Source organism: Symphodus melops (assembly GCF_947650265.1).
Source record: "Symphodus melops genome assembly, chromosome: 7".
Taxonomy (NCBI): domain Eukaryota; kingdom Metazoa; phylum Chordata; class Actinopteri; order Labriformes; family Labridae; genus Symphodus; species Symphodus melops.
The window spans coordinates 9,985,809-10,011,124 of NC_136697.1; the positions used below are offsets into that span (position 1 = coordinate 9,985,809).

The 25,316-nt window shown below is 40.2% G+C and overlaps 3 protein-coding genes across 4 annotated transcripts in view; 1 reads left to right on the forward strand and 2 right to left on the reverse strand.

The window, feature by feature from the left end:
• Nucleotides 1-509: 509 nt before the first annotated feature.
• Nucleotides 510-6,988, forward strand: LOC306827524 (uncharacterized protein). Its single transcript, XM_079349408.1, has 6 exons — nucleotides 510-1,594; nucleotides 1,728-1,933; nucleotides 2,319-2,489; nucleotides 3,037-3,189; nucleotides 3,442-3,508; nucleotides 3,668-6,988. Exons 1-6 carry the CDS (start codon nucleotides 931-933, stop codon nucleotides 5,239-5,241), a joined length of 2,835 nt encoding a protein of 944 aa, XP_079205534.1. The 5' UTR covers nucleotides 510-930; the 3' UTR covers nucleotides 5,242-6,988.
• A 4,311-nt stretch (nucleotides 6,989-11,299) lies between these two features.
• Nucleotides 11,300-20,108, reverse strand: anxa13l (annexin A13, like). Of its 2 annotated transcripts, none has more exons than XM_079349425.1 (11): nucleotides 19,983-20,108; nucleotides 18,656-18,731; nucleotides 18,004-18,098; nucleotides 17,742-17,909; nucleotides 17,235-17,268; nucleotides 16,456-16,535; nucleotides 15,782-15,850; nucleotides 14,141-14,242; nucleotides 13,973-14,048; nucleotides 13,753-13,865; nucleotides 11,300-12,787 (listed from the first exon to the last, which is right to left on the reverse strand). In XM_079349425.1, exons 1-11 carry the CDS (start codon nucleotides 19,995-19,997, stop codon nucleotides 12,668-12,670), a joined length of 948 nt encoding a protein of 315 aa, XP_079205551.1. In that variant the 5' UTR covers nucleotides 19,998-20,108; the 3' UTR covers nucleotides 11,300-12,667. The 2 variants fall into 2 exon arrangements, with proteins under 2 accessions (XP_079205551.1, XP_079205552.1); XM_079349426.1 differs by having other exon boundaries at nucleotides 17,742-17,912; nucleotides 19,983-20,107.
• A 1,510-nt stretch (nucleotides 20,109-21,618) lies between these two features.
• Nucleotides 21,619-25,316, reverse strand: part of gpr158b (G protein-coupled receptor 158b) — a 72,584-nt gene continuing 68,886 nt past the window's right edge. Inside the window, exon 13 of the mRNA XM_079349407.1 lies at nucleotides 21,619-24,592. Coding sequence (XP_079205533.1) covers nucleotides 23,621-24,592 — 972 coding nt within the window. The 3' untranslated portion in view covers nucleotides 21,619-23,620. The remainder of the gene's footprint in view (nucleotides 24,593-25,316) is intronic.

Consider the following 25,316-nt stretch of genomic DNA (forward strand, 5'->3'; position numbering starts at 1 on the left):
GGTGTGTGTGTGTGTGTTCAGTATCGGCACATCAACTCCTTTTAAAAGTCAAAACATTTCTTCTTAGTCAGCAAGTGACGGTCTATAGACATTTCTGAGCATTACAATAAACTACAGCTGAAAAAGTGCAGCATTTAATACCTTGGCTTTCTCACTTATTCTGTTGTTGTGTCTCTAAGTGAGAGTTTGCATGACTGCCCTTTCATAAAGAAAATGACAAGAGGGGGAAACGTTTAAATTATTTTTTTAATGTGAGTTAAAGCTTTAATTAAAGACATGTGGGTGAGGGAGGGGAAATTAGAGGAGTAATAAACCGTAATTAAGTTTACATTTTACAGGAAATGCGGTTTTTGGTTTAAAGTTTACAACATAGCAGAGTTGTGTTTTGAAGTCCAGCCATTGCCCCCTAATCCAGTTATACAGAGGACATCAAAGCTGTGGCGCCATATAAAGTTGTGACGTTAATTCCAGTATGTAAAACGCCCATGTAGCTTTTTTTTCTTTTGGTATGAGCACACACTCATGAGTGACCCTCTGGAGTGTGAGAATACAAAGTTCAAATATTTACCACATGCACAGCCTCTATGGAAGTGCAGTGATTCGGCAGAGTGGAAAGCTACGGGTTAATTTAAGACTAGGAGCAATGCCTGTTGCCAATTAGGAGCAGTGAGCGCCACATGTGGGCTAGACGGAGCTCTCTCCAGAAGGGCAAAGGGGGCAGAAACCGCGGCGATGGAGACGAGCTGTATGTCTAAGCTTTCACCAGTATTACATTAATGGGAATTACATCTGCGGAAAATTACTAAATACTTTTTTTTGTTTTTCATAAAAGGGATGACCAACTAAGAACTGCTGGACTGAAGGATTAAAGCGCGTTAAAGGGCTGTATTCAGTCGTGGCCTGTTACCAATTAAACTTCAGCCTTGCAACATGGCACGTTTCAATACCATAGTTTTACTCTATGTAGCATCTTTACTCGGTGGCACAGGGAGCGTACCTGAACCCTGCCAGGGCTCCCGCTGCTTTCCTGCACAAGACTGGAGGAGACCATGCGTCGGAGCGCACTGCCAGAGACGCACGGAGTCTGTATCGTCTAGACGGCAGTTTCCTCAATCTGCACAGTCTCAAGGACACGTTTACCCGAGTTACCAACAAGACGCTCGTTTCAGTCATCACCAAGCCCAGAGCGCCCCGCTAGCACCCTACACCATCATCCAACCTGCCCAAGGAGGCTTCACGCAACAAGCGGAAACAGATGGCAACAGAAGGACGAACTCGAGGACTATCACAGCAGAGGTTTTTCATCCTGGCTGCGCGGGGGGGACCTGTCCGACCACTGTATCCCATCGCCAGAACAGTGATGATGGCGCAACGCGGGAGTGCAAAGGGATTGGATGTAAACTTCCCTCCATTATGCGCCAGAAGTCCAAGACGTGTGTCGGAGACGGTTGCGGAGCGCATGGAGGAGACTACGGTAGAGAAACTTCATCTCCAATTCATGTGACGGACAGGGCCGCACAATTTCTGGATGAGTTGCCAGATTTGGGGTCCGAACGCGGTGCGTGGATCCAGCTAACATGTGATATGAAACCAGGTCAGTATCTCCATGAGAGAGTATAGCCAAAAAGAAAGTTATAGGCCTATGTGTTCATATTCTTGCACTATTAGAAACATACAGTATTTATCCTTTAAATTGCTTCATAATTTTTTTTCTGACTTTGCTGCAGGGAACAATGAGGTCCCCTCAGAAGACGCTCTGGTACTGCAGCTGCAGCTGTCAAATAGCCAGGAGAAGCTGGTTGAGGCCCTCAGGGGCCAACAGGACGAAGTCAAAGAGCTTCAGAGGCTTCTTAGTGATCAACAGGGGGCGCTTGTCAGCCAGCAGAGGGAGATACTGGAGCAACAGAGGAGGATGTATGAACAGATGGAGCAAGTACGGCTTCAGTGATTGATGAAGGGGATTGATAAACAGGGAGATGATCATTTTCATGGACCAGTTAAGAGTTGATGGTTTTGTTTTTGGCCAATGATTAGAGAAAACCCTAAACTTTTATTTAGAGGAGATGAATGAAAAACACATGAACTAGAGAAGTTTTATTATGTGAGATGGTCCTGTGTGCTGACCTCCATATGGCACATCTGTTCTGTATGGGCATGAGAGAAGATGACTTTTGAACTGATTAAATTCAGCCCAATTTTACACAAAACTGACAGATAAAAGAAGCCAAAATAACCATGCAACTGTGGTTTATTTACATGTATCAAATCTCATAATGATTATTTCCATGATCCCGCTAAAATATGTTCTTTACCTTTAGGTGAAAGCCCAGTACAGCATGCTGATGGATGGCATCAAACAAACGTCTTTCCAGAACCTGCAAGGGGAGCTGGACACTCATATAGAGAGCATGAGTAGGCAGGTCAGACCCCATCAAGCGCAGCAGGCTCTGTCTCTTCACAAGGTGGACATGGATGCCAGCGTGATGGAGGTGAGCTGCAACCAGGGGGTGAAAGAAGTCTGACAATCAATAGTCAAGATGTTACCATCTGAAACACCAAATAAATACAAGAACAGTTGTGTGGTATCACATTTCGGTATGATAATTATGTACTAGTACTTTGTTGCACTTTTTTCCAACTTCTACTCCACAACATTCAGAACATCATAATGTACTCATCTTCAATCATCTGAAACCATTACCACTATAGATTAATAATACCTGATATCAACAAACATTAATCGTAATCCAATAATGTAAAATACATGTTTAATTTGGAAATACTGCATTGTCAGCATATCTTAATTCCTATACTTTTGTCAAGAAAGGTTTTAAATCTAGTATGCAAATTTAGTGGAGGATGATTCATCAACAAATGATTTATCTTTTCAGAAAATGGCTTACTCTCAATTCCCCTCAATTTCAAATGCTTCACCTTACTAAGCATGTTCTAAATAGACAAGGCAAGCAAATCATAAATGAACAAACCCGAGTTACTGTTTAGTTTTAGTCAATGTTTCATCTTTTATACCCTCAGGTGGATCAAACCATGTTGGCCTGTGGGACATGTAGTCCTGATGAGTACTGTGGCTTCAGCAGTGGTCAGCCTCACTGTGAAAAATGCACTATCTGCCCTGCTGGTTTCTTCCTGGTCGCCCAGTGTTCAGTCCACGCAGACAGAATTTGCCAGGTGAGCACCAACACAATTTTACAATATTGTACAAGCAGTTAGCTGCATTAATTCACGACTTTCAAGTGAGAACTTTGTGTGCAGAAACCCAAACAGTGTCCTAAAAGATGCTGAAACTAACTAACATGGCTGCAGAGTTTGGTGGCTCTATGTCTTGACTACCAATTCCTTTCACATAGAAGTTGTGGTAAAGTATTTATTCTTGCTTTAGAACCAATTCAAGGCTTTTGTTTTTGTTTTTTGTCATTACAGGACAGAGATGAATGCCTTGAACTATCTGATCTGTGTGGAGATGAACAAAGGTGTCAAAATACTCCAGGTGATCTGGACTTTTAATATCACTGGATTGTTTTTGCCAATTCTCTAAAAGTGATCAATAACAAATCTTACAATTTTCCATTGATTGAACTGTTAACAAATTATAGTGAATTCAGATATTGAAAAAATATTCAAACTAACTCAAGTTCCCTGTCCTCAGGTGGATTCAGGTGTCAGGGCATGACAGAACGAGATGCCAATTCAGGAATGTGTGGACATGGCTACTTCTACAACTCTGAGATGGAAGAGTGTCAGGCATGTAACGAGTGTGATGGAGAGCCCATCGCCTCACCTTGTACCTTTACTACAGACACTCTTTGCTCTGGACCTGCAGCAGGTGAAAGTGCCCTCTCCCTGTCCTGGGCTGGAGATGTGAGTCTGCATGGTGCAAAGGGCAATGTCCTTGCTCATGCCTTCCCCAGCGTGCGGCTTCACGTCCAGGGAAGAGGTGCCGCAGGTCTTGTGTCGGCTGAGGATGGGCAGCTGGTTCTACGGCAGCACGGTTTGGTCTGGCTGGATGAAAATCTTTCGGTGAGCCATGGATGTCGTAGCTTCATTCAGGTATGTCTGCGTTTGAACAACACAGATGGTTCTGAAGGTCGCGACCTTAGTGGAGTTAGGATCGAGCAGCGAGAAGGACGGTCTCTCCAGAGCACCAGCATCAGTGGAGTTGCAGAAGTTGCCCCTGGTTACGTGATCTCCCTCCTTCTCCGGAGTGCAAGCCACCACTGTAATCAAAGCAGTGAAGGCCTGAAGCTGTACGACCAATCAGCTGCTTCGTTCAGTCTCTTTTGGCTATCTCACGACACAGGGGCAGTTGCTATGACCGCACAGGCCACAGTGTCTGCACATTACCACACAAACTATCGGCCAACCTTTCGCACTACCTCCACCTCTGATCCTTACGTTGTTGGGCTGACTCATGATGGTCGTGGAATCCGTTTTGCAGAAAGTGGTACAGTGCGTTTTGTCTTCCAGCAGGCGTTGTACTCAATGGGTCAGGCATGTGTTAATGAGGGCTTCCAATTGTTGGCATACCTCAACCGTAATGGAACCGGCATGGAGCTTCTTCGTTCCTTCAAGTCAGGCGTTCATTATCGAGACATGTCCATATCTCTCTCTGGAGCAGTGAAAGTTGAACCTGGAGATGCCTTGGGCTTTGAGATCCTTTCTCCTTCTCAGTGCAATGTACGTTTCTTTGGTGATGAAACAGGCATCAGTGTCCTCAGCTTGGTTTGGGTCCCTGCTGCAATCTCTTCCTTTATGTCTGCCTCCGTGGCTCACATCGGCCTTCCTTCGGGAGCAGTCCGAAACAAACCGTTGTTCTTCCGCCAGACCAGTCTTCAGGTTTCCCAGATGGGGCTACTTGCCAGAGGATCCACAGATCAGAGACGAGATTTTCTCTTCAGGGAGAGTGGAACAGCGAGTGTGGCTTTGGATCTCAAACTCATTCACTCTTGCAACCTTGTTAAGGTGACTCTTCTACAACAAAGTGATAAAGGTGGGTCAGGAGGAGGCCGAGATGCAGATGTGGTACGACCAGTCCCACTGGCTCAGCAGGTTAGTGGTCAGATGTCCGAAGGCAGCCATTGGGCCAGTGTGAGCCTGCGTGCTTCCTTCCAGGTTCATAATGGCACCACAGTGTTCTTCACCCTGGACTGTGTCCGCGGACGGATTAACCAGATCAGCCACCAAACAGGAAGTGGAGTGTCAATCCTCTGGGTTGCAGCGTAACTAAAGAGAGACAAAACTTTACCCTGTTATTTTTTTTATTTTTGACTCTCCATTTAGATTAAAAGTTAACCCATTTATGTGATGGACAGGATGCATTGGTTTTATTTCAAAGGAAAAGTCGGACAGTTTGGGAAAGATTCTAGCTTTGGAGTTAGACGAAATTCTACCAGAAAGCAATGCATTTATGCCTAACCTTCTCCATGTGTAGGCCAACAAGTTGCGCTCCTGGCTTGAATCTAAAACCACACACCATGAACGTTGGATTTTTGCAAGCTTCATTGGCAGAGTGAAAAATCTCAAGAAACATCAAAAATCCTAGTCACAGCTTTGGCTGTGACATCGCTCAAGAGTATCTGGACAAAAGTTAGTGCTTCATTCTTTAAGGTCCACAATACTTGCTGTGTATTCGCAAGAAGATTGATACCAGCAAATCTCTGTAATATATTAAGTGAGTCTATTTGTTAGCTTAGCATAAAGACTGACAGCCAGCGTGGTTCTGTCCAAATAGTAACAAAATGTATTTATAAGTGACTTTAAAGCTAATTAACGCATCTATTTAAATTGTTCAAAAAGTGAAGCCTTTTGTGCTAAGCTATAGGCTAATGGATATGTACCGCATTGCTGATCTGCTTGTGTAGCTTATCATCATAAACTCAAAAAGGATTTTTTCAAATATATATTTTTTTATTCTTTGAGCTTCTTGATTTAATTTTGTATTACTATTTGTTTTTCTCGCTTTGAGATAAGATTACTTTTTTTTATATTCATTTAATTGAACAAGCAATTATGCACCCCTTACTGTATTTATAGCAATATGCATGATAATTGTTTTGTGATTTCTGAAGTACAAATGATGATGGCTCTAAAAAAATGTTAAAGGTCCTACATTCAGCTTTTTCTGGTTTTATTTGCTCTTTAGTGTGTTTTCCAGGTGTCTTGTGCATGGTTAGACACATCTATGTGCACTAATTCAAAGTCCCCAGAAAAGAGTCTTCTCCTATGGCCTTATGTTAGCTGTAGCAGTAGCTGCATGTAATGCTCTATCCCTAGCCCCCCTGAATGAAATTTGCCAGTGTAATATCACTGATCCAAGCCCACTGGCTCATTGTAGCAAGACCAAGCTCGTGCTGCACGCCCATGTGACACCCATGCAAAACGACTGACCAATTACAAAAGAACAAAACGGCCCACCAATCAGATCAAACTAGGCCCATGTGGGGACCCTGATCGTGGGGGTTTCAGAGCATTGCAAACACAGGCAGATGAGAGACACTGCATGGAGCGGCAGATTAGTGTGCACTTAAGTTAGATATATGAACCCCAAAGAGAGCATAATATGGAACCTTTAACAGTAACACTGCAAGACAGATTCAATTTTAAATAAAGTCCAGTTTTCTGCCATTTTAAATATAGAAAATTAATTTGCTTTGTTTTGTAATTTATGTAATTCAGTAAGCGTGTTGACACAGAAGTGCCTTCCTGCTCAATAACACTTTCTGCTGTCAGAGTGTGTTTTTCAGGAGTGTGTTTTCATGTTCCCCGCCATTTACTAATGTGAATATTTACTGCATGCTGTGTTAACGGACCACTTATTATGGCCCAAATGTCATGTTTAATTTAGGTCCTGTTGTAATTATACTGTCCTAAAGAAAATATATAGATAGACACCTTAGCACATTACTTATGACTGATTCTGTAATAAGATGTATATTTGATGTTAAATATCAAATTAAATCCGATGACAACAGAGTTGTTTTTTTATATTTTGAAGACATTTCTGAGTAGGTCTGCTTGGCGACATGTGCAAGACGAAAATAAAACAGTCAATTCTTAACCATTTAGAGGTTCACCTCAACAACCTAACTTGGTTTGGTATGTCCAGTGACTAACTCTGTAGTGGCTCATGTTAGCTTGTTTAAGCAGTTTTTTTTAATTTAACTTTAATTAACCCATTGAGATCACAATCTCTTTTACAGGGGTGACCTGTCCAAGAGGGCTGCAGAAGAGAAAACACCAATTGCATTGTGCAAATCGGTTTACAGATGAACTGCAGAGTCGTGATTACAGATTATAATTCAGACACTGTCCAATTGTCTCGCATTTTTGTCCTTTAAGATTGAGCCAAAGGTTTCAAGTGAAATGAGGTCGGCCATTTTCAAGTCATTCTGGAGAAAGTTCCCAGCCTAGAGGGAGCAGCAAAACTGCTCTTTTCCAAGCTCAGTGCAGACACAAGGAACAGACGGTTTAAAAACATCACAGGGACACAAGGCGTATTGGCTTCTGGTTCTTTGAAGGTATGCACATAAGTAATAAAGCACCAAACCAAGAAGCCCTATAAATAAGACTCAGCCAGTGTAAATACCTGTGCACCTTAAAGGATGGCCATTCAGATTTCATGCACAGGTCACAGTGATAAGTAAGGTGTCTGCAGCCTGTAACAAATCTTAATACAAATTAATACACAGTATCCAGTGACAGTAAAACGTTTTGCTGAGGCACCCATGTAAAACACATCACCATAATCCAACAAAGGAAGAAAGGTTGACGAAACAAGAGTGAAAAGCAGGATTCATTTCTGTCACCAAGTGATTTTAAGTGTCTTTTCAAAAAAGATCTGACTTACGTGGTTCCTTCAAGTGAATAAGTTATGTGTTATGAATCTCGTTAAAGTAAACAATACAGTTTGAAATCTCTATCATTTTTAATTGTTTTGGGGTTTTTTTTTACTCCAGTGATGATACGAGACCTTTTCAGTGATCCAGATTAGCTAATATTCACAGTGAGTGAATCATTTGTTTGTTTTTTTGTTTTTTTTTAAAGATTTATTTTTGGGCTTTTTGGCCCATGGACGGTGGACGGGGGGAGACATGCGGTAGGGTTGCCACGGGTTGGACGCGAACCCACGTCGCCCGCACGAGGGCTGTGGCCTCGATGCACGGGAGCATGCGCGGTGCCACTGGCCACATTTGTTTTTAAAGAGATGACAGAATGAGATTTTTATCAGCAAACATTGATTACTCATGAGTAGCAAAGAGATAAGATGTATTATTTTGTCCACAGGGGGGCACCGAGATCGCAGTACACTGAAAGTATCTCACAGGAGCTTTAAGTCAGTGAGACACAACGGCAGCTTGCAATGCACTGGAAACACGGCAAAATTTTTGTCTATTTTTCCTTTAATATACTTTTTTTTTTCTCTTTACAGGAGTTCTGTTGTATTGATTGATGCATTCTGTTCATTTGGTCAAATTGTTTTTTATTATGCTGTCACTGCAGATTTCTATTGCCAATTTTGGTTGTGATGAGCAGATTATGACGTTACAAAGAAGTGACACAACCCTTAAAAACACATTGTATATTCTCTCATGAGGATAATGGCCACCATTTGATAAAGGTAAATAACGCTTTGCTAGAAAGCATCCACGGCTAGATGAAAACACGAAAAATATTTTATAGTGTTTTTTGTATGATTTACTTATGATAAATTAATTTAAAACTGCAAAATTTTACAAAACATCACAGATTATTTCTGAGTTTTGTAAAAGTAAAGTTTCTTCACAAATGTATGATTAGGAGCATTTAGAGACTGATAATCTTGGATGTAAAAAAAAGCTATCATGAGATTTAATATGCTGCAGTAGCTGCCAGGTGTTACCTATTATACATCAAAGAACAGGGGTCCTCTATTGTGAATTGAAACAGTTCAAATGGCATTAGTCGGATAGTTAACCTCCTAATGGCCCTTTAGATGTCCACTGAAAATGTCTCTCTGTCCCAGAGAGCTGTTCTGCTTTGGAACAAGATCAAAAAGCATGTTACGATCTTCTGCATATGGTCTGTGAAAACCTGTGACCCGCTTGACGTTCTTATTTCAACCTTTGAAGTCAAGACTTCCTGCTCAGTGTGTGTCAAAGATTATTCAATAAATCAGGACTTTTTGGAGCTAAGTGCCTTTATCATGCAGGTTTGTCTCTTAGAAGTGCTGCTACGGAGTCTCTCAGAGAGTGCCGAGTCAGGCATTTCTCACTTCAGTTCTTTTTTTTCTGTACAGGTCAGGGTTGCTTGACCAAGGGGACATATGAATAAAACAAATGCAGCACAGTTCTTGAACTAATCGTACATTTTTCGCACAAGAGTCGTGAGACAATAACCAGAAGAGCTCAGAGAATAACCAGACTGGAGCTGAAGAACAGAGCATGGAAAAAAAAGCATATTGGGACAAATGGAAACCACTCCAGGCTGATGGATGGCGAGCTGTGTGAGTTATGGTGGTCTGTGGATGATAAACATTTAAGGAAAGAGGTCAGAGCCCCACAGTATGGAAAGTGGAGCTGTGTCTGGAAGTACTACTTGCCCTTACACATTAGCACTCTGGATAATAGAGTACAGATGGAGGGAAAGAGGAGCGTGTGCAGGTATGAGTGTGTCTTAAACACTGCACTGAGTTTAAAGGCATGCATGTATGTTGACTTTAATACTGATGCCTTTGGATGTCTTACAAAAGCAAATAAGACCATCAGCAAGACCACTGATTATTTCTATTTAGTGGTTTTTATGCCTGGCACACTGACATCATGTCAGTCAAGAGGATAAAGAACATTAAGCTCTTTGGTTTTTACATTTTTTGGGAAAAGTTTAATAATAATACCATAGATAATTAAAAGCAGGGACTGCAGGTCAACCCTAACCCTTATTTGAGTTCAAGAGGGCCAGCCTTGAAATCTGATTGACCCCCAAATCCTAAACTATGATTGGTTATTTGTCTTGTCAGAGGCGAGACATGTTAAGATCAACTGCAAGTACCTGTCAGCTTACTTTTTGGACGTTTACTTTCAACAAAAAAATCAACTCTGAATTTACCATGTTTTCTTTTTGAGTATTTAGAATAATATTTCATGTTACAGCTATGTTTTACCCTTTAAAGTAAAACAAAGCGACGTTTATGTAAGTAACACAGTTGAGCCCCCGTCAAAAAGTCTGGACACCCCTCTGGTTAAAATGCACGGTGGGACATGATCTATAATAGAATAAGACACACATTCATAGATAAGAAGAGAAATATGATGTTCTGTTTGTTCACAGGGTCGGCTTAGATAAATAAAATTGTCTCATTGTGTGTTTAACCTATTTTTGCTTTCATATGAAATGCTCTTATGCAGTTTGTTTTTGAAACATTAAGGAGGGTATACTGCTTATTATTCAAGAGGGGAGTCAAAAAATAAATCCTTACCTGGGAAGATAATGAACCTTGAACACACATAGGGTCTACTTACACACAAATAAATGTCTGATATCAGGAAAATAATTTATGAATTTCAACCATATACTGATAAATATTTCTCAAAGTCGAGTCTCACACTTGTGTGGGTATACCTCACTGAATCAACATCTACCTTTGTCTCATTTCCACAGACACGTGTTGCTCTCTTAAGCCAGAGAGACAGATCGGCTGCCAGAGTGGGAGTGTAGTATGAAGTGGACCGTCGAGCTGCTGGGATACATATGGTGCACAGGCTGTATAGGTAGCAAGAATGTGCAGAAAACAGGTGTTCTCTAAATGTTGCCCTCTGTACTAAAACAGGCAGAATGTCAAGGCAAAAGCAATGGAGAGAAAAGACAGATAGGGGGAAATGAGATAAAAAATAACAGTGTGGGAAAGAAAGTGAGAAATCATCTGCTTCTGGGTCAGTCTATCTGTTAGCATTTCTCTTTTGTTTTGAACTTTGAAATTTGCCTTTCATCCAGCCAGAGGCGTCACAATATTTCTGTGCTCTTTTGCAAAGGACAAGGAACATTTGGGGAAGATGTGGTCAAAAAATAACTTCTGACATCAAAGACCAAAACAAACACTTTAGAAATAAAAAGCAACCCAGGAACACATTTAGTGTAAGCAAGTGAAAAGTTTGTTCAAACACACTGCAGGTCACAAGTGTTAAACATTAGTTTAACATCATATCAGTTCTCGTTTGTGTTTGCCCTTTTCTACTGAAAAGAAGAAACGACAAAAAAGAGGTGCAGCACTGCCCTCTACAGGTCACACAGATACGACATCACAGGGCAGCTTTTGAGCTCAAATTTATTTCAGGATACAAATAAACATACATTTAAGGCCAACAGGTTAACAATAACTTCCTTCATATATTTAGTGTATTTATTTACTATGTGACAACAGAAACAGACATGTTATGAATAACAGTGTAATATGGGTTTGAAATGGGAAAGATATGAATCATGTGTCGATAATCTATGATTGTACTTCAGAGGTTAAAGAGCAAGAAGTCAAATAGAACTGTCATGACCAGGGCTGTCAAACTCATTTAATCACTTGTAAAGCTGGTACACTAAATTACCCCGCTGAGATTAATGAAGTCGAATCTGAATCTGTTTGAAATTCCATTATTTTGCATTTAAAAAAAAGTTTTAATGCTTTTAATTTGAATTTTTGTTCCGTTTTAAGTTAAGGGTTTGAATACAAACCTTTTAGCTTGAAATAAATTAAGTAAGTGCCTCGAGCTTGATATACCTTTGACTCGTTACCTGTGCTGTCTTGGGAGTTTTTTTTGTTTTTTAAGTCAAATGAGACATTCAAAGACGCAGCAGGGTCGTTCTTTTTCATCACTGTGACTACAGAGAGACGCTGGGGTGTCTTATCTATGGTGTTCTTCCAGGAACAAAATAACATGTGAATAATGCCCGCCTAATCACTTGATTTTAAAATATCATGATTGAGCAACGACAGGAGAACAGCAGCTGTTAAAAAAGTGTGAATGTGAGAGGCAGCATGTGAGCTGTGACTTATAATAAGACTGGACATCGTCTGAGTTAAAAATCCCTTAGAACAATAAAAGGGATGTGATTATAAAACTTTATACTCCTTTTAATTAAGGTAACAATATATTTAGCAGAATTAAAAGTGATGATTCAGCACTTACAGTAAGTGGTGCTGCAAAAAAGGAAACTGCTATTATTTGATGAAAGGCATCTTTGAGGCGTAGAGTGGTGGAGTTAATTGATGATGAGAGGAATAAAGTGACAAACATAAGAGGCTTCATGTGTTGAGAAACAGACCTCTTCATGTTTACAGCTTTGGTTTGAGCTTAAAATGCTGAACTGAGATTAAAAAGGTCTGTTAAGCTGCTGATAGTGGATGACGAACTGTGACAGTGGCATCAATTCCATTTGGATGAGTAACACTTGGCACCACTGTGTATTAAAAAACTGTAAAAGTAAAATACTGTCATATAGTTTTTGGTCCATGCTGCAGAGAGAACTGAGAGAGCGATGAAGACAGATGTGAGAGGACGTCTACAACGTGAATGATTGCACCGAGTAAAAGGAGAATAATGAGGAAGAGGATGAAGGGTAATTGGCTGCACAATGTGTAATGTTGGTTAAATAAGGCCTGCAGGGGGAAGGTGAGATGTTTTTAATGTAGCATCTCAATGAGGAGGACTTTGAAGTCTCCTCCACAGTCGGAGTTCAGAGCGTCTTTCAGGGTGACGTCGTATTTCTCCAGATACATGTCCTTCACCGTTTCCAGGTCGATCTGTAGGTTTACATAAAAAACAAATACTGCTGTCAACACAACATCGTTCTTCTCTCATTACATTATTTCTCTTTTTTTATTATTATTTAAAATAGTCTTAAATATTATTTAAAAGGAAAATAAGGACATCAGGATAATTATGCAGCATTTTTATAAGAGGGAGTAACTATAATCTTTATTTATTAATAAATGGGGGGGCGCCCCCACAGAGAACCCTTTGTTATGCTGGACCGAATCAAAACCTCTACAGAGCAAAATCAAAGCCTTCAAAGTAAAAGAAAGACAATTAAAAAATATCTTTAAATTGAAAAGCATTTATATATATATATATATATATATATATATATATATATATATATATATATATATATATATATACAGCAATATTAACTCTTTTCACGACACTTCACACTTAGACTTTTCATTTGTCATAACATAATACGACTATTATTACGTGATCATGATTGTATTATCAGAATATTGAGCTCATTATACGTTAAGCACATTTTATATTTACAGTGTTAATATATGAGAAATCATCTGTTCACTCACTGATTTTTTTTCATTAATCACACTTCTCATGTTCTATTACTTCATGTCATTCTTAAATACAAAGCTCTGACGTCCTGCCAGTCGCCCTTCTAAGCTCTTTAATTCTTCATTTATTTATTTGTCGATGTCTTTTCGTTGTTTGTTATATTTTTTGTTATTGACTTTGACCCATACATTGAGTGTCGGTTGTTTCACTGTCACTTCAAGTCGCTCAGCCCTGCACTCATCTTTAGCTTAGCGTGTTGTGAACTTCCAGCCTGAGTATGATCTTGGACGACATGTGCTGTGGTCAGACAGAATTGAACAGCTTTGATGTGATCTCCTGTCTCCATCTCATAGCGGGCATTACTCATGTGATCCAGCCACTGAACTGGATCAATCATAACATTATCTTCCACATCATACAGACTTGCCTCCGAGCGACCCAAAATGACGCGGATGAGCGTTTCTTCATCAGTGCCCGCTCCCTTCATGGCGGCATTGAGGCGCCGGGCAAAGTACAGCTGAGGGTTCTTAGCACACCGGACTACAAAAAAACACAAAGACAAGGACGTCAGTTTAAATAAAAACAGCTACTATGAAAGCTTTCATAACAACAGATTTGGTAAACACTACTGTTCAAGGGAAATCTACCCAGAGTGATGTAGCACTCCTTCAGAGTCCCTGTTGCCTCAGAGTCAATGGCCTCCAAAATGTCCGTTCCTGAAAGCTGCAAAACAAGAAGCACAAAAATGTATTATGGTTTATAAATAATGGGCTGCTGGAAGGAAATCGTAGAAAAGCAACGAGTGCTGTCCTCACCGACTCATAGAACTTAAAGGTGGCCTGAAGCTGCAGGTAGTTCCTGTGAGTCAGGATGAAGGTGAACGTCGACTCGTCTGTGCCAAATCGGCCTTCTCCTGCCTGACATTCAGGAAAACATTTGTCAGTTTGTGTCTCTGATTTAGAGCTGTCATGTTTCATTTCTCAGTTAAGCTTGAGCACAAGCACAGGTTTTCATGACAGGACTTTTCTTGTTTTTATTTCGTTCTGGGTCTCAAGTTCATTAAAAACAGCCAGAAACATGCAGATACAGTTTTATCATGGCTCCTTAAAGGTAAACATCATCAACAGACTACAGGTATTATTATCATTGGTTAGAGGAATATAAGAACACTGTAACAATTCACTGTGGCGTCAAGTATCAGGGTTTCTTTGGCTAGCACACTTCAGGCTGTATTTGGACAGAGCAGTGATGAGAGCTAAATGCTAACATGTAACTTCCTGAAGGTGGCAATGCTCACATGATGATGTTAAGCAGCTACAAACACAGGCTGTATAAACAAAGAGACGCCAGACTCCATGAATAAACCCACTGATTTGTCCCTACTGTAAGTTTGACATCATGACATCTGCTATCTTGATTTTTTGGAGCCAGAATAGAAGGCATGTAGACGAGAGACTGAATACATGCTGTGATGTCACTATCCCAGCGGCTGATGAGGCAGCTTGTGGATCACGGCCTACTTTTTCATCAGTTTAACGTCGAGTGGAACTCATTTCTAAAATGAAACACACAAATGTTCTGTAGAAGTGTGGAGACTCCTCCTGTTGAAAAATAGACCGACCATAGCTTTAAGGACCCTCCTCACTGGCTTCCCTTTTGAAACCAAGAGGCCCACTCATGAATATAACATTTGTTTTATTTTGATAGTACCTGCATGAGGACGACGGATGAAATGCACTGTCCTAACTCAATGAATACATAATGTGGGGCCTGTGGTAATGTGAAGCATGTTTATGGACAACAGGCACCCCCCATTCTCATTGTTATATTTTTTACATGTTGTATTAATGTACCACGTTCAATCATAATGTGATCTATATTCTTACTCAAAGGCACCTGGAATATTGCAGTACGTTTCTTTGCGGTCAAAGCTGAGTGAGGCTCACACAGGCACTTTTAGGGGCAGCACAGGGGTCCCAGGCATCTGGTTACAAGAAGCCACGATGAATTGATGTGTTTGTGTTTCTGTATTTCAGAGATCTAAGTGAAATTAGTGAAAAGATAATGATCAAAACAGTCGAGGGCTGATTATGTTCCTGTATGAAGTTAGTGTTAGAAAAAATGAGTCAACCGTTAAGAGTCAGAGTGGCTAAAAATAACTGATTCATGTTCATTTTAACTAAAGGAAAGACTTTATGAATATATTATAAATATTAGCCTCTTTGCATTCTGTCGTTTCTGCTCAGTAATGCTTTGAAACTCTGTAGACATCCATCTGTACTAAAAACCACAGTGCACGATTACTGATGAAAAACAGACTTGGCCTGTCATCCTGGGCTCACATGCTGGAACATTTTGACGAAGTATCACATTTCTTTGCGAGTCACTGTTATTTTAAGGGTCAACTATAAACCAGGCCTCTAATTTAAAGGAATTACTCAGCACCGTGAACGTACCTCAATCAAAGATGCAGCATCCTGTTCGGCTAAACCCTCATCCACCTCATAGCCCTCGTCTCTGCTCGCCTGTGGAATAAAAGGTAGGAGTGAGGGACACAGAAGAGCAGAGAGAGAGAGAGAGAGAGAGAGAGAGAGAGAGAGAGAGAGAGAGAGAGAGAGAGAGAGAGAGAGAGAGGAAGAGAGGTTTACAGGGATAAGGGAGGAAAAGTATTTTAAAAGCGAGAGATGTGTGAGGAAGAGGAAAATAATCTCAGGCATTTAACGGGCTAACAATCATCTGCTACACATCAGGGGAAATATTTGAAGGCCAATGGAAGTGGCAGCTCTTCTTAAAGGCGTCACTTTGAAACATGAGTCACACTGGCTTTGTCTTGATTTCTGGGGGGAAGGAAAAGGAGAAGGGAAGCAGCAAAGGGTGGGGGAGTTGGGGAAAAAAAAAAAAATCTGAAGCATGCCAGACAGTGGTGTGATGTGTGAGGAAATGTCTCTGTGGGAGAATGACAGCACAGAGAACAATTCTGTGAGCAAATAACAAAGAGGGGAAAAAAGGACAATCCTCCCTCTCTTTATGGCTTCCATCCAAATTCTACTTCCTCCTTTATAGTTTTGTTTACTATAGCTCCCCTTTGTTACTACTGGTGCTCGAATGACCTTTCTCTGATTGAATTTACCTGCAGCAGTGCCATCAGAAGATTCCTCACGTCTCCACTGGTGTCCCCCTCGATGTCTGCCTCCAAGTCACTCTCATGCACTGAGAAAACAGAGGACAAAAAAGGCTCTACTCCTCGTAGTCCTTCCACAGCCTTCACAACATCAACATGAGAGACGGGGATGGGTAACCCTCTGATCTGATATAATACAATACAATATGTGGCCCATGATCACTATAATAACCCGATACAGGGAATCTGGGATAAATGACATATTTTAAAGACAATCGTACAATGATGATGAAACATCATGGTATCTGTATATATTCACTTGGTTTCCGATTCATGCTCCATCTCTTCAATCCTTTGTAACGCAGTCGGACATTATCTCGCCGTCTTCCTCTTTTACTTTACCGCTTTCAACAATACAACTTTTTGTGCGGCTCAACCTCCCTTCGTGGTATTTTAATTCACGTTGTATGCTCCACCATGACGAGTCAATCTGTGGGGGGGGATTTGTTTAAAGCGCTGTACTAGGAGAGCGAGTTCATTATCGCAGTGCACAGTTCAGGACACAAGCAGCGCTGAGGATTCTGATATTTGTCCTCACACTACAGAGGAAGAAAATATGCTGTGACTTGAAATTGGAGCCTGAGGATGGGAGGATCAGACGGAGTTTGTGGCGAGTGAGTTAGGAAACCATGGCTCAACATGATTCACTCCCTGAAAAGAAACACCCCTCGACATCAACACAAACATGATGGGGTTTTGTGTGTGACTCATCGTGGGCTGAGACTCACCCTGCACATAGGCCTCCTTGTACCTCATGATATCCTGAAACAACAGAAGAGTAGATTTAGTGAAGCTGTTTCATGAAAGCTGCTTTTACCATTGTGAAATGGATCTCTTCACATGACGGTATATATGAGAGGTCGCTTTTATTGACAAACAAAGTATATCTGCTCAATCTTAAAGTGTCTCTCAGGTTTAGATTTCGTATTAAAGCCGGGTTTACTGTTTAAATACTCTCTTCCTCATTAGCTTCATTTCCCGCAGCAGGAAGCTGTTTCAAGCCAAAACACTGACAAACCCCCGAAACAATATCTGCCCAGAGCTAGCCAGCCCTCAGTCAAAGACAGTGATCATCCACTAATAAATAACGGAGGATCTAACATAGAGCGTAATCAAATTTAAACTTAAACACTGTATCAGGGATTTTTTCATAATATATCAACTCCAAAGAAATATAAGCAGTCACTGATAATAATTAACCTGCTTATATTAAAAAGTGTCTCAAACTGACAGACCTCATTGGTGGCCGTACACAGGATCTCTATGAGCACTGCTTCGTTTGTCCCCGCCCCCTTCATGGCCCTCTTCAGCTCCTTGGCGAAGAAAATATGTGGAGGGTCCAACATGGCCACGATGGCTTTCTCAAAGCTTCCAGTCAGCTCGCTCTTTAGGACCTCCTCCAACTCCTGGATGAACGGAAAGTTATTGCACAGCTTGTGTCATGCATGCTTCACATGCGTCTATGTCTGTGAGAGAGGACGCGAAGGAGCAACTCACATCGTCGTATTTTTCAAAGTAGGCCTGCTTGATCTCCACACGCTGAGCTGATGAACGATTGGCCAGGATCTGAATGATGCTGTCTTCATCTGTGCCTGCACAATAAAAAAACAGCATTAAACTTACAACACAAAATACCACGAGGTGTTTTCAGATCAAACTGTTCTGGGGACTTTTTGAGGAGGAACTATCCACTAAGAAGTTCCCTGAGAACGACACACCATGGGGACTTTTCTTTCTGACTGCATCCGCTCCACCGTGGTTTATTTCAAATCGTTTGAAGAGCTTTTACCAACTCTTATATGCCAACGTTTACTGTGGGATATAAAAATGGCGGAGTGGCTCTTATCTATGACCAATCAACGTACACTGATGGACCAATCACAGTGCACTTAAAGTCCTGAGTGGGGCTGAAACAGACTCGTATAATAATAAGACAACACTGCCAAGACATCGATGACACTATATTCCTGATAGGGTGTCATTCTCAGAGTGCTTTAAAAAGTTCTGTGTAGTGTCGTCAATGTTCAACTTCAATGGACTACAAAAAATGATGAACACATAACATGTTTCACAGAAGTGAATTATGTTTATTTGTAACGGTTACGAGCAGTGATGCAGCGAGTTCACATTTGATGCCTTGATCACTTACCTAAACCTTTGCATGCTTTTCTGATGGCTTTGATATCAGCTGTGACATCAAAGTCCTCTTTTGGGAATATGGTGGGCTGCAAAAAAGAAAAAGGAATTGGAGAAATAAAATGTATGCAAATGTGAAGAAATAATATAGCTAATAGCTATGCCCTTTGAAGTATACTATACATTTATCCATATATGACAGAGCCTTGTTCTGCTTTAAGGAGTCTGAATTATCTTGCTGAATAAGACGTATTAACTGACATCACTGTAGAGGCTAAATTATAAATATATTCAACCACAAGCATGGTCAGATTTTAAAACACGAAAAGGATAAAGGTTGTGTGAAATAAATCACATTTTTAATGTCACTACTATAAGTAGTGAACACTCAGTCTCAGGAATTAAATGTGTTTAAATCCGGATTTGTTATGATGCATTAAAGACAGATTTAATATGTTCAGTTTTAAAGCGTACACACTTTTCTGTTTTATGGATTTCTGAAGAAGCTTTGAGTATGTCGTATTTTAATTAATACAAATAATCTTTGTAATTGAAGTGTAGATGAGTCAGGACTTGTTGTCGTAATAAAAGTGCCCGTAAGCCTGTTTTAGGAATGGGCACTGTATGAATGAATCTATAATCATGTAGTCCATGCAACTTAAACTCTAATAAGACATATAAGTAAAACACAGACAATCTAAGAAAGTAACGCCCATTGCATTTAGTTTTATAAATTATTTATCATAAAAGGGGAAAGCTTCAATTTACAGTAAGTGCAGCCGGACAGATTGCACAGTGAGTCTGAGGATAAGATGAAGCTAGAAGGCTACTCTGTTACATCAGACCAGCCTGTCCCGCATGAAAAGGGTGCAGCCTGTGTTACAGCTGAGTCATGGAGCAGCAGTGTGCAGAGTAGGCCACCGTATCTCTCCTCGCCCACCCTCACATTAACACAATGAGGCCTTATTGATCAGATGTCTCAAATTCCTGCTGCTGCTGCAGCCTCCTCGGCCTGGCAGGAAACACACCCAGTACCAAAGTTAACTGCGCAACTTCTGCTCACACTGTTTAAACAACATTTTCCCCTCTTAAGAAAAAGCATTATCTAGAACACATAAAACACTCTTTTGACTGGCTCAGTAATATAAAGTGATCTTTTTTCCATGTTGATTTGTGACTGTGACTTTTATTTTGAAACATCTAAGAGCTATCCTACCGAGCTACATCAACGCTAACTCGGCATCCAAGCGCTGTCAAACTCTCTGACAAGTTACTTCATCATTTCAACGATGATATTCACTGACTAGCAGCAGAAGTTGTAGGAAATCCACTTTTCCTACCTGCACGTTGCCCATGACGATATTCCTGTTCGGTGTTAGTGGATAGAAAGTGGAGACTGAGTGTTTAGATGTTGTGCTCCTATGTATGATGTGAAGCGGATTCTGCCTGTGGTTCCTGCAGGGACGCAGCCCTCAAAACAGCTGCAGGGATGACGTCACTGCCGCTCATTAAATTAGCGGGATGAAGCTGCTGGATGCTGATGGAGGCGGTGGCTCCTCTCATAGATAGATACGTACATAAACAATTATTGAGGATATATAATATTTGACTTGTAACTGTTTGATTCGCTTAACAAGTATTTTCTTCAGTATTTGAGTAAAGCCTGTTATTCTACTTCCATATTTATATTAAACTACTTTGGAAGTTCACAAACTGTTTATTTTTCTATATTCCTTCAAAAGCTTTAGCATGTTATCAGCCCAGGAAAGGGTTTTTTTTGTTTTGTTTTTTGTTTTAACTTTTTCACTTACATTTTCAAGTTTAGCCTAACTTTTCAAAAGTTTAACTGCACACTAAATTTAACATTTAATCCCTAATTGAGTATAGCCTACACATTAAGTACTAATTTTGCACATCAATGGAAGAAACACTATTGCCATACAAATGTAGCCTAAAAAAAGAAATACTCTGATACAGGTAGGATCCTGTATTTACTTTGTCTGATAATATTGAAAGGATCATGATAAAAATGTACCAAATAATTAAAGGATTAAAAATGTTACGCAGAAATGTCCCTGCTTTGATAATAAATTATTTGATACCAAAACATGCTTAAAAATCTAAGAAGAGCTTTTGTCGTTCCTGTAGCTGAAGCTCATTACAGAAAAACAGAGCTCAATTTAAACTCATTTTGCTTTTATAAAGTGATTCTATACTGAACAATTGTAACAAGAAAACTGAAAAACAACATTTCACTTTGGGACGGCACCAAGTGGGAGTGAAGAAATAAATCTAAAGTAAAATCCTCCACACAGTGGCAGTGTTGCACAAACAGCTACAACATCCAACACCTGATGCTATGGAGTTTACAGAAAACATTTTTATTGTGCGTGCAGACAACAGTCTGAGTGTGAAGTGTGACACATCATTTACTGCGTATAATGTATGATACTAACGATTCCCTTACTGATTGCTGCATTTAAAAATATTTTGAAAAGTTTGAGTGTATGTTTCTTTTCTGTTTCTTGGCAACAGATTCTAAATTGATTTTTTCTTTTAATTTAATTTCTATTCTCCATTTCTGTATTTTTGTGTGATGAAGGTTTGTTACATTACATGTGTTTGTTATATCCCGTGTATCAATGTTGATCTCTGTGTGGTTAGTGAGCTGTGTAAGAGGAAACTTCACCAGCCTGTGGCAACAACATGATGTTGTTAAGATAGCTGAAAATGTTTGCTGAGATGACTCAGCCGAGGGGTTTTCGAGTCGAGCTGTGCATTGGCAGATAATCGAAATTCAATTACTATGACTGTATATACCGCGAACATACAATACTGGACAGACTGTGAGTGTTATTTTGATTTTAAGTTGTAAGATGTTATGATACAGTCACTGTTGTTGTGGACCCCAGGAGGATTAACAATGATGTGGCTAAAGATGATCCTAAACTGAATAAAGAAAGAACACATACCGGGGTTTCATAGAAAGATTTAATCCAGTATTGAGAACAGGGTAATTTCTGTATGTACATGCAACACAACATGAACGTACAATAAAAATACTCCCATGTGGATGCTACAACATTGTGCAACTTTTTGGAGCAACATTTTACAGCATAACGAGCATAAAATACATTAAGTGGGCAAGTTTCAACATTCCTTTGCAAAGAGGGGGCCAAAACCATCTGGTAGAAAAATGTAGTGAACGAGTGGTGGGTCATGTTTATTTATCAAGCCTATTGCTGTTTTCTGAACACTTAATAAGCAAAACAGATTATTGAAACAGAAAGTTATTTTTCCAAAATGCTTGATAAATCCATGACAGCTGACATCTACGTAGATTTAACAATCTCATGTGCTTATTAGCATTTCATTAAATATTCAATGATTTTTTAAAATCCTTCTCGTGAACATTAGTGCCATTACACCTGTGTTTTCACTGTTACACAACCGCAATGAAGCTGATCTGACTTGTGTGACTGTTTTGCATTGGACTTCACTGGTGGGTGGATGATCACAGTCCAGAAAGTCTGGCTGTGATGTTTGTGGACATGATGCTGAAATGATGAATTACTCATTTCCTGTAAGCATGAAAGTGACAGAAAAAGCTTTGGCCGTGCATCGTTATGGTTCTAACGACTGATTATGTGCAAAAACATGAAGTAAGGTGCATTCAAGCAGATGAGCAACTAAGTGACATAGAAAAAAAGCACTATTCAAATCATTGCCACAAGTCAGGCTCCGTGTTGGTCTTTAAAAGACTTCAGAACCTTTTTTTTTAAAACGTGGAAATACTCAAGCCTCAGAGAAGGGACATCAAAGGCGAGAATATAAAGAGTAAATAAATATCAATACTCTGTACTTGTACAGCTATTCCTGTTCCACTGTACTGTTTCAGCAAGCTGTTTCAAATGTGTGTGTCCATTACTTATGGCAACGCACCTCATTTCAAAAACATTATGCGTTACACAAGGAGACAAATACCATAGGCAACAACATCAACAGTTCCATTGTCATAATCGAGTACAAATTAACCAATTAACAGTTATTGGATGCTTGATAGTTTGGCACATGCAATAGAATTTTAAAAACACTGAATATTGAAAAATAAAACATACGCTGTATCTTTTTTTAAGGAGTTTCATTTCAACCCTTTGTGATTCCCTTTTTTTAATTTTCAAAGAAATCTTTTCGCTATGAATTTCTTATTCGGACTAAAAGTTGGACATCACACCCGCATCTTGGGCTTTGGTTTTTATTGTATCCCATTTTTCCCTGATACCTGCTGGTTTCATCATTAGCATCTGATGTTGCACGTCTCTGCTGGTTTCCTGTGTAACACAGAATAACGTCAGCATAACGGGACTCAAGAGTTAATGGGTTTATTGGCTGAAGCGTTTACTGTATTTGTGACAATCTGTACTCTCAACTGATGGTAAAAACAGGTTTCACTCATTGTTTTCTTACCTAGGTGGTCTCAGAGTGATAAAACATAGATAGAGTTCAGCTTTTAGTCTACAATGCCTGACTGATTCTTTAGTATTATCAACAAAACAGGACACATTCAACAAGCTAATCAGATGGAAAATTAAATGTCATTATAAAAAAGAGATTGTTTAATGATTCTTTTTCTGATTCTTTTTGATGTATTCAATGGCCTAAAAATGACATACAATGCAACTTCAACAAATGTGCAAGCAAAATTGCAGACTAAAAATTCCACTAGAGTGACTTCAAGGTTGCTTTCACTGCGATGTTACAACAAGAGGTTGCACTGAATTGCGTCAATGGACAGCAGAATAAATAGACTCTCTTGACAATATCTTTTTTTTCCTTTTTTTTTTTAACCTAGGTCACCCACAGAAAACCTTTCTCATCTTATTCAGCGCAACTTCTTTTTTATTCAGTTGCTCTGTTTTTTTATGGTGTGCTGTCAGTCAGTCTGTGAGTACAAAAAGTACAATCCTCACACCCCTCATCAAGCCATCTCTCCAGAGTCCTGCTCCTGAAAGTCCCAGGGGCAAACATCCACCGTTTTCCCCCCAGTACTCACTGCAGGTTTGTAACTAGTACTCAAAGAGCTCTCTTTCTTCTTCTCTGGGGATTTTTTAGTCTGTGTAACACTGGTGTGAGACGGCTCTGTTTCCCGGGAGTAAACCTCTGCCCTCCTGATTTCCATTGCTTCTGGGTCTCTTGTTGAGCTTCTCCGCCGCTCAGAAACAGCCATGCTGAATTCCGATGACTGACTTACACGTCTCCTTTCTGATTGTGGTTTACTGGAGGAGCTACGCCTTTCTCTACTTTTCTCCTTCCCTTTTTCCTTCTCGGCTTTGTGGTTGGATGAGCAGGAACCTTTCCGTTTCTTCTTGTGTATGGTGGGACTGTTGCACGACTTTTCCTGCTTAGGTGAGAGTGGAGCAGTGTAATCCCACGGGCAGATCTCAACCATAAGGGATGGTGGCTGCAAAAGGCTCCCTGTGGATTTGGAGTGATCAGAGTGGAGCCCCTTTGGTTTCCCATCAGTGGGTGTTACACTTTTCTTACGCCTGATCCTGTCCGGGGAGATGGAATCGGAGTCTCCTCCCATTATGGGTTGCTCTTCAAACTCCCAAGGACAGACGTCTGGTTTAAGAGGGAGAGGAGATCTGGGTGGGCGCGCTTTCCGACTCTCCCTGCCCTCATCCCGTTCTCCTTTATCTTTGGAGCGGCGTCTGTTGGAAGGAGAATGTCCTGCTCTTTGCCTCTGCTGAGATCGACTTCCTTTGGTGATTCCTGAGCTGCTGCTTCCTCTCCGGCCTGAGGTGGTTTCTACAGGAGCAATGGATACGTGTTTCTGGGTCTTTGCTTCATTGGGAGTTTGAGGTTCATCCATGTCCCAGGGACAAACCTCAGACACATCGTAGAGGCTCCTGCCAGTCTCAGAGCAAATGGAGGGCTGGCTGCCACTCACCTGTTAATATAAAGCAATGAATTAACCACTCAGTAAATCTGTTTCTTTATTGATCACAGACATTTATCTAACAATCAAATACTTTTGTTTGAATCAATTAGATGATTTGTGGTTTTCATCATTGCTTTAACTGGTGTCTGTTATTTACTTAAATTTTATTTGCCAGTGTTGACAGACTTATTGTCTAAAATGAAAGGTTCTCAAAATAAAACCCCAAACTCAAACCTTTACCAGCTCCTTTCATATAAAGTTCATCATCCTCAACACAAGATAGTCACTCCTCAGCTGGCATGGAGATATTTAAGATGACTTAATATGACTTACGTTTTTTCATATTGTGCTAAGAGGTTGTTGACTACAGATACTACATGTGATGTCGCACAATATTTCAGCCTTCCTGTCAATGGGAGTCCAGCTTTTTGGATACTCCTTTCTTGGCTTTTTATAATACTGACTTTCAGAAACTCAAAATGTGCTAAAATCAATATTTTCATTCTGAAAATAAGATCTCTCTGTCAGGCCAAAGTAGTGAACATCTCAAAGATTCATACCACCCAACTCTAAAGTTCTCCATAGCTAAATCCACCTTCTTTTGTGTTTTGAGCTCTGTACCTCTTTTTTTTTTTTTAGGTCAGAGTCAGTTTATTTCAAGTGGAAGCAGCAGATGTTTCCTGTTTAGGTCACTCTACATTACTTCTAAACACCAAATGACAGAAAGTTAGCA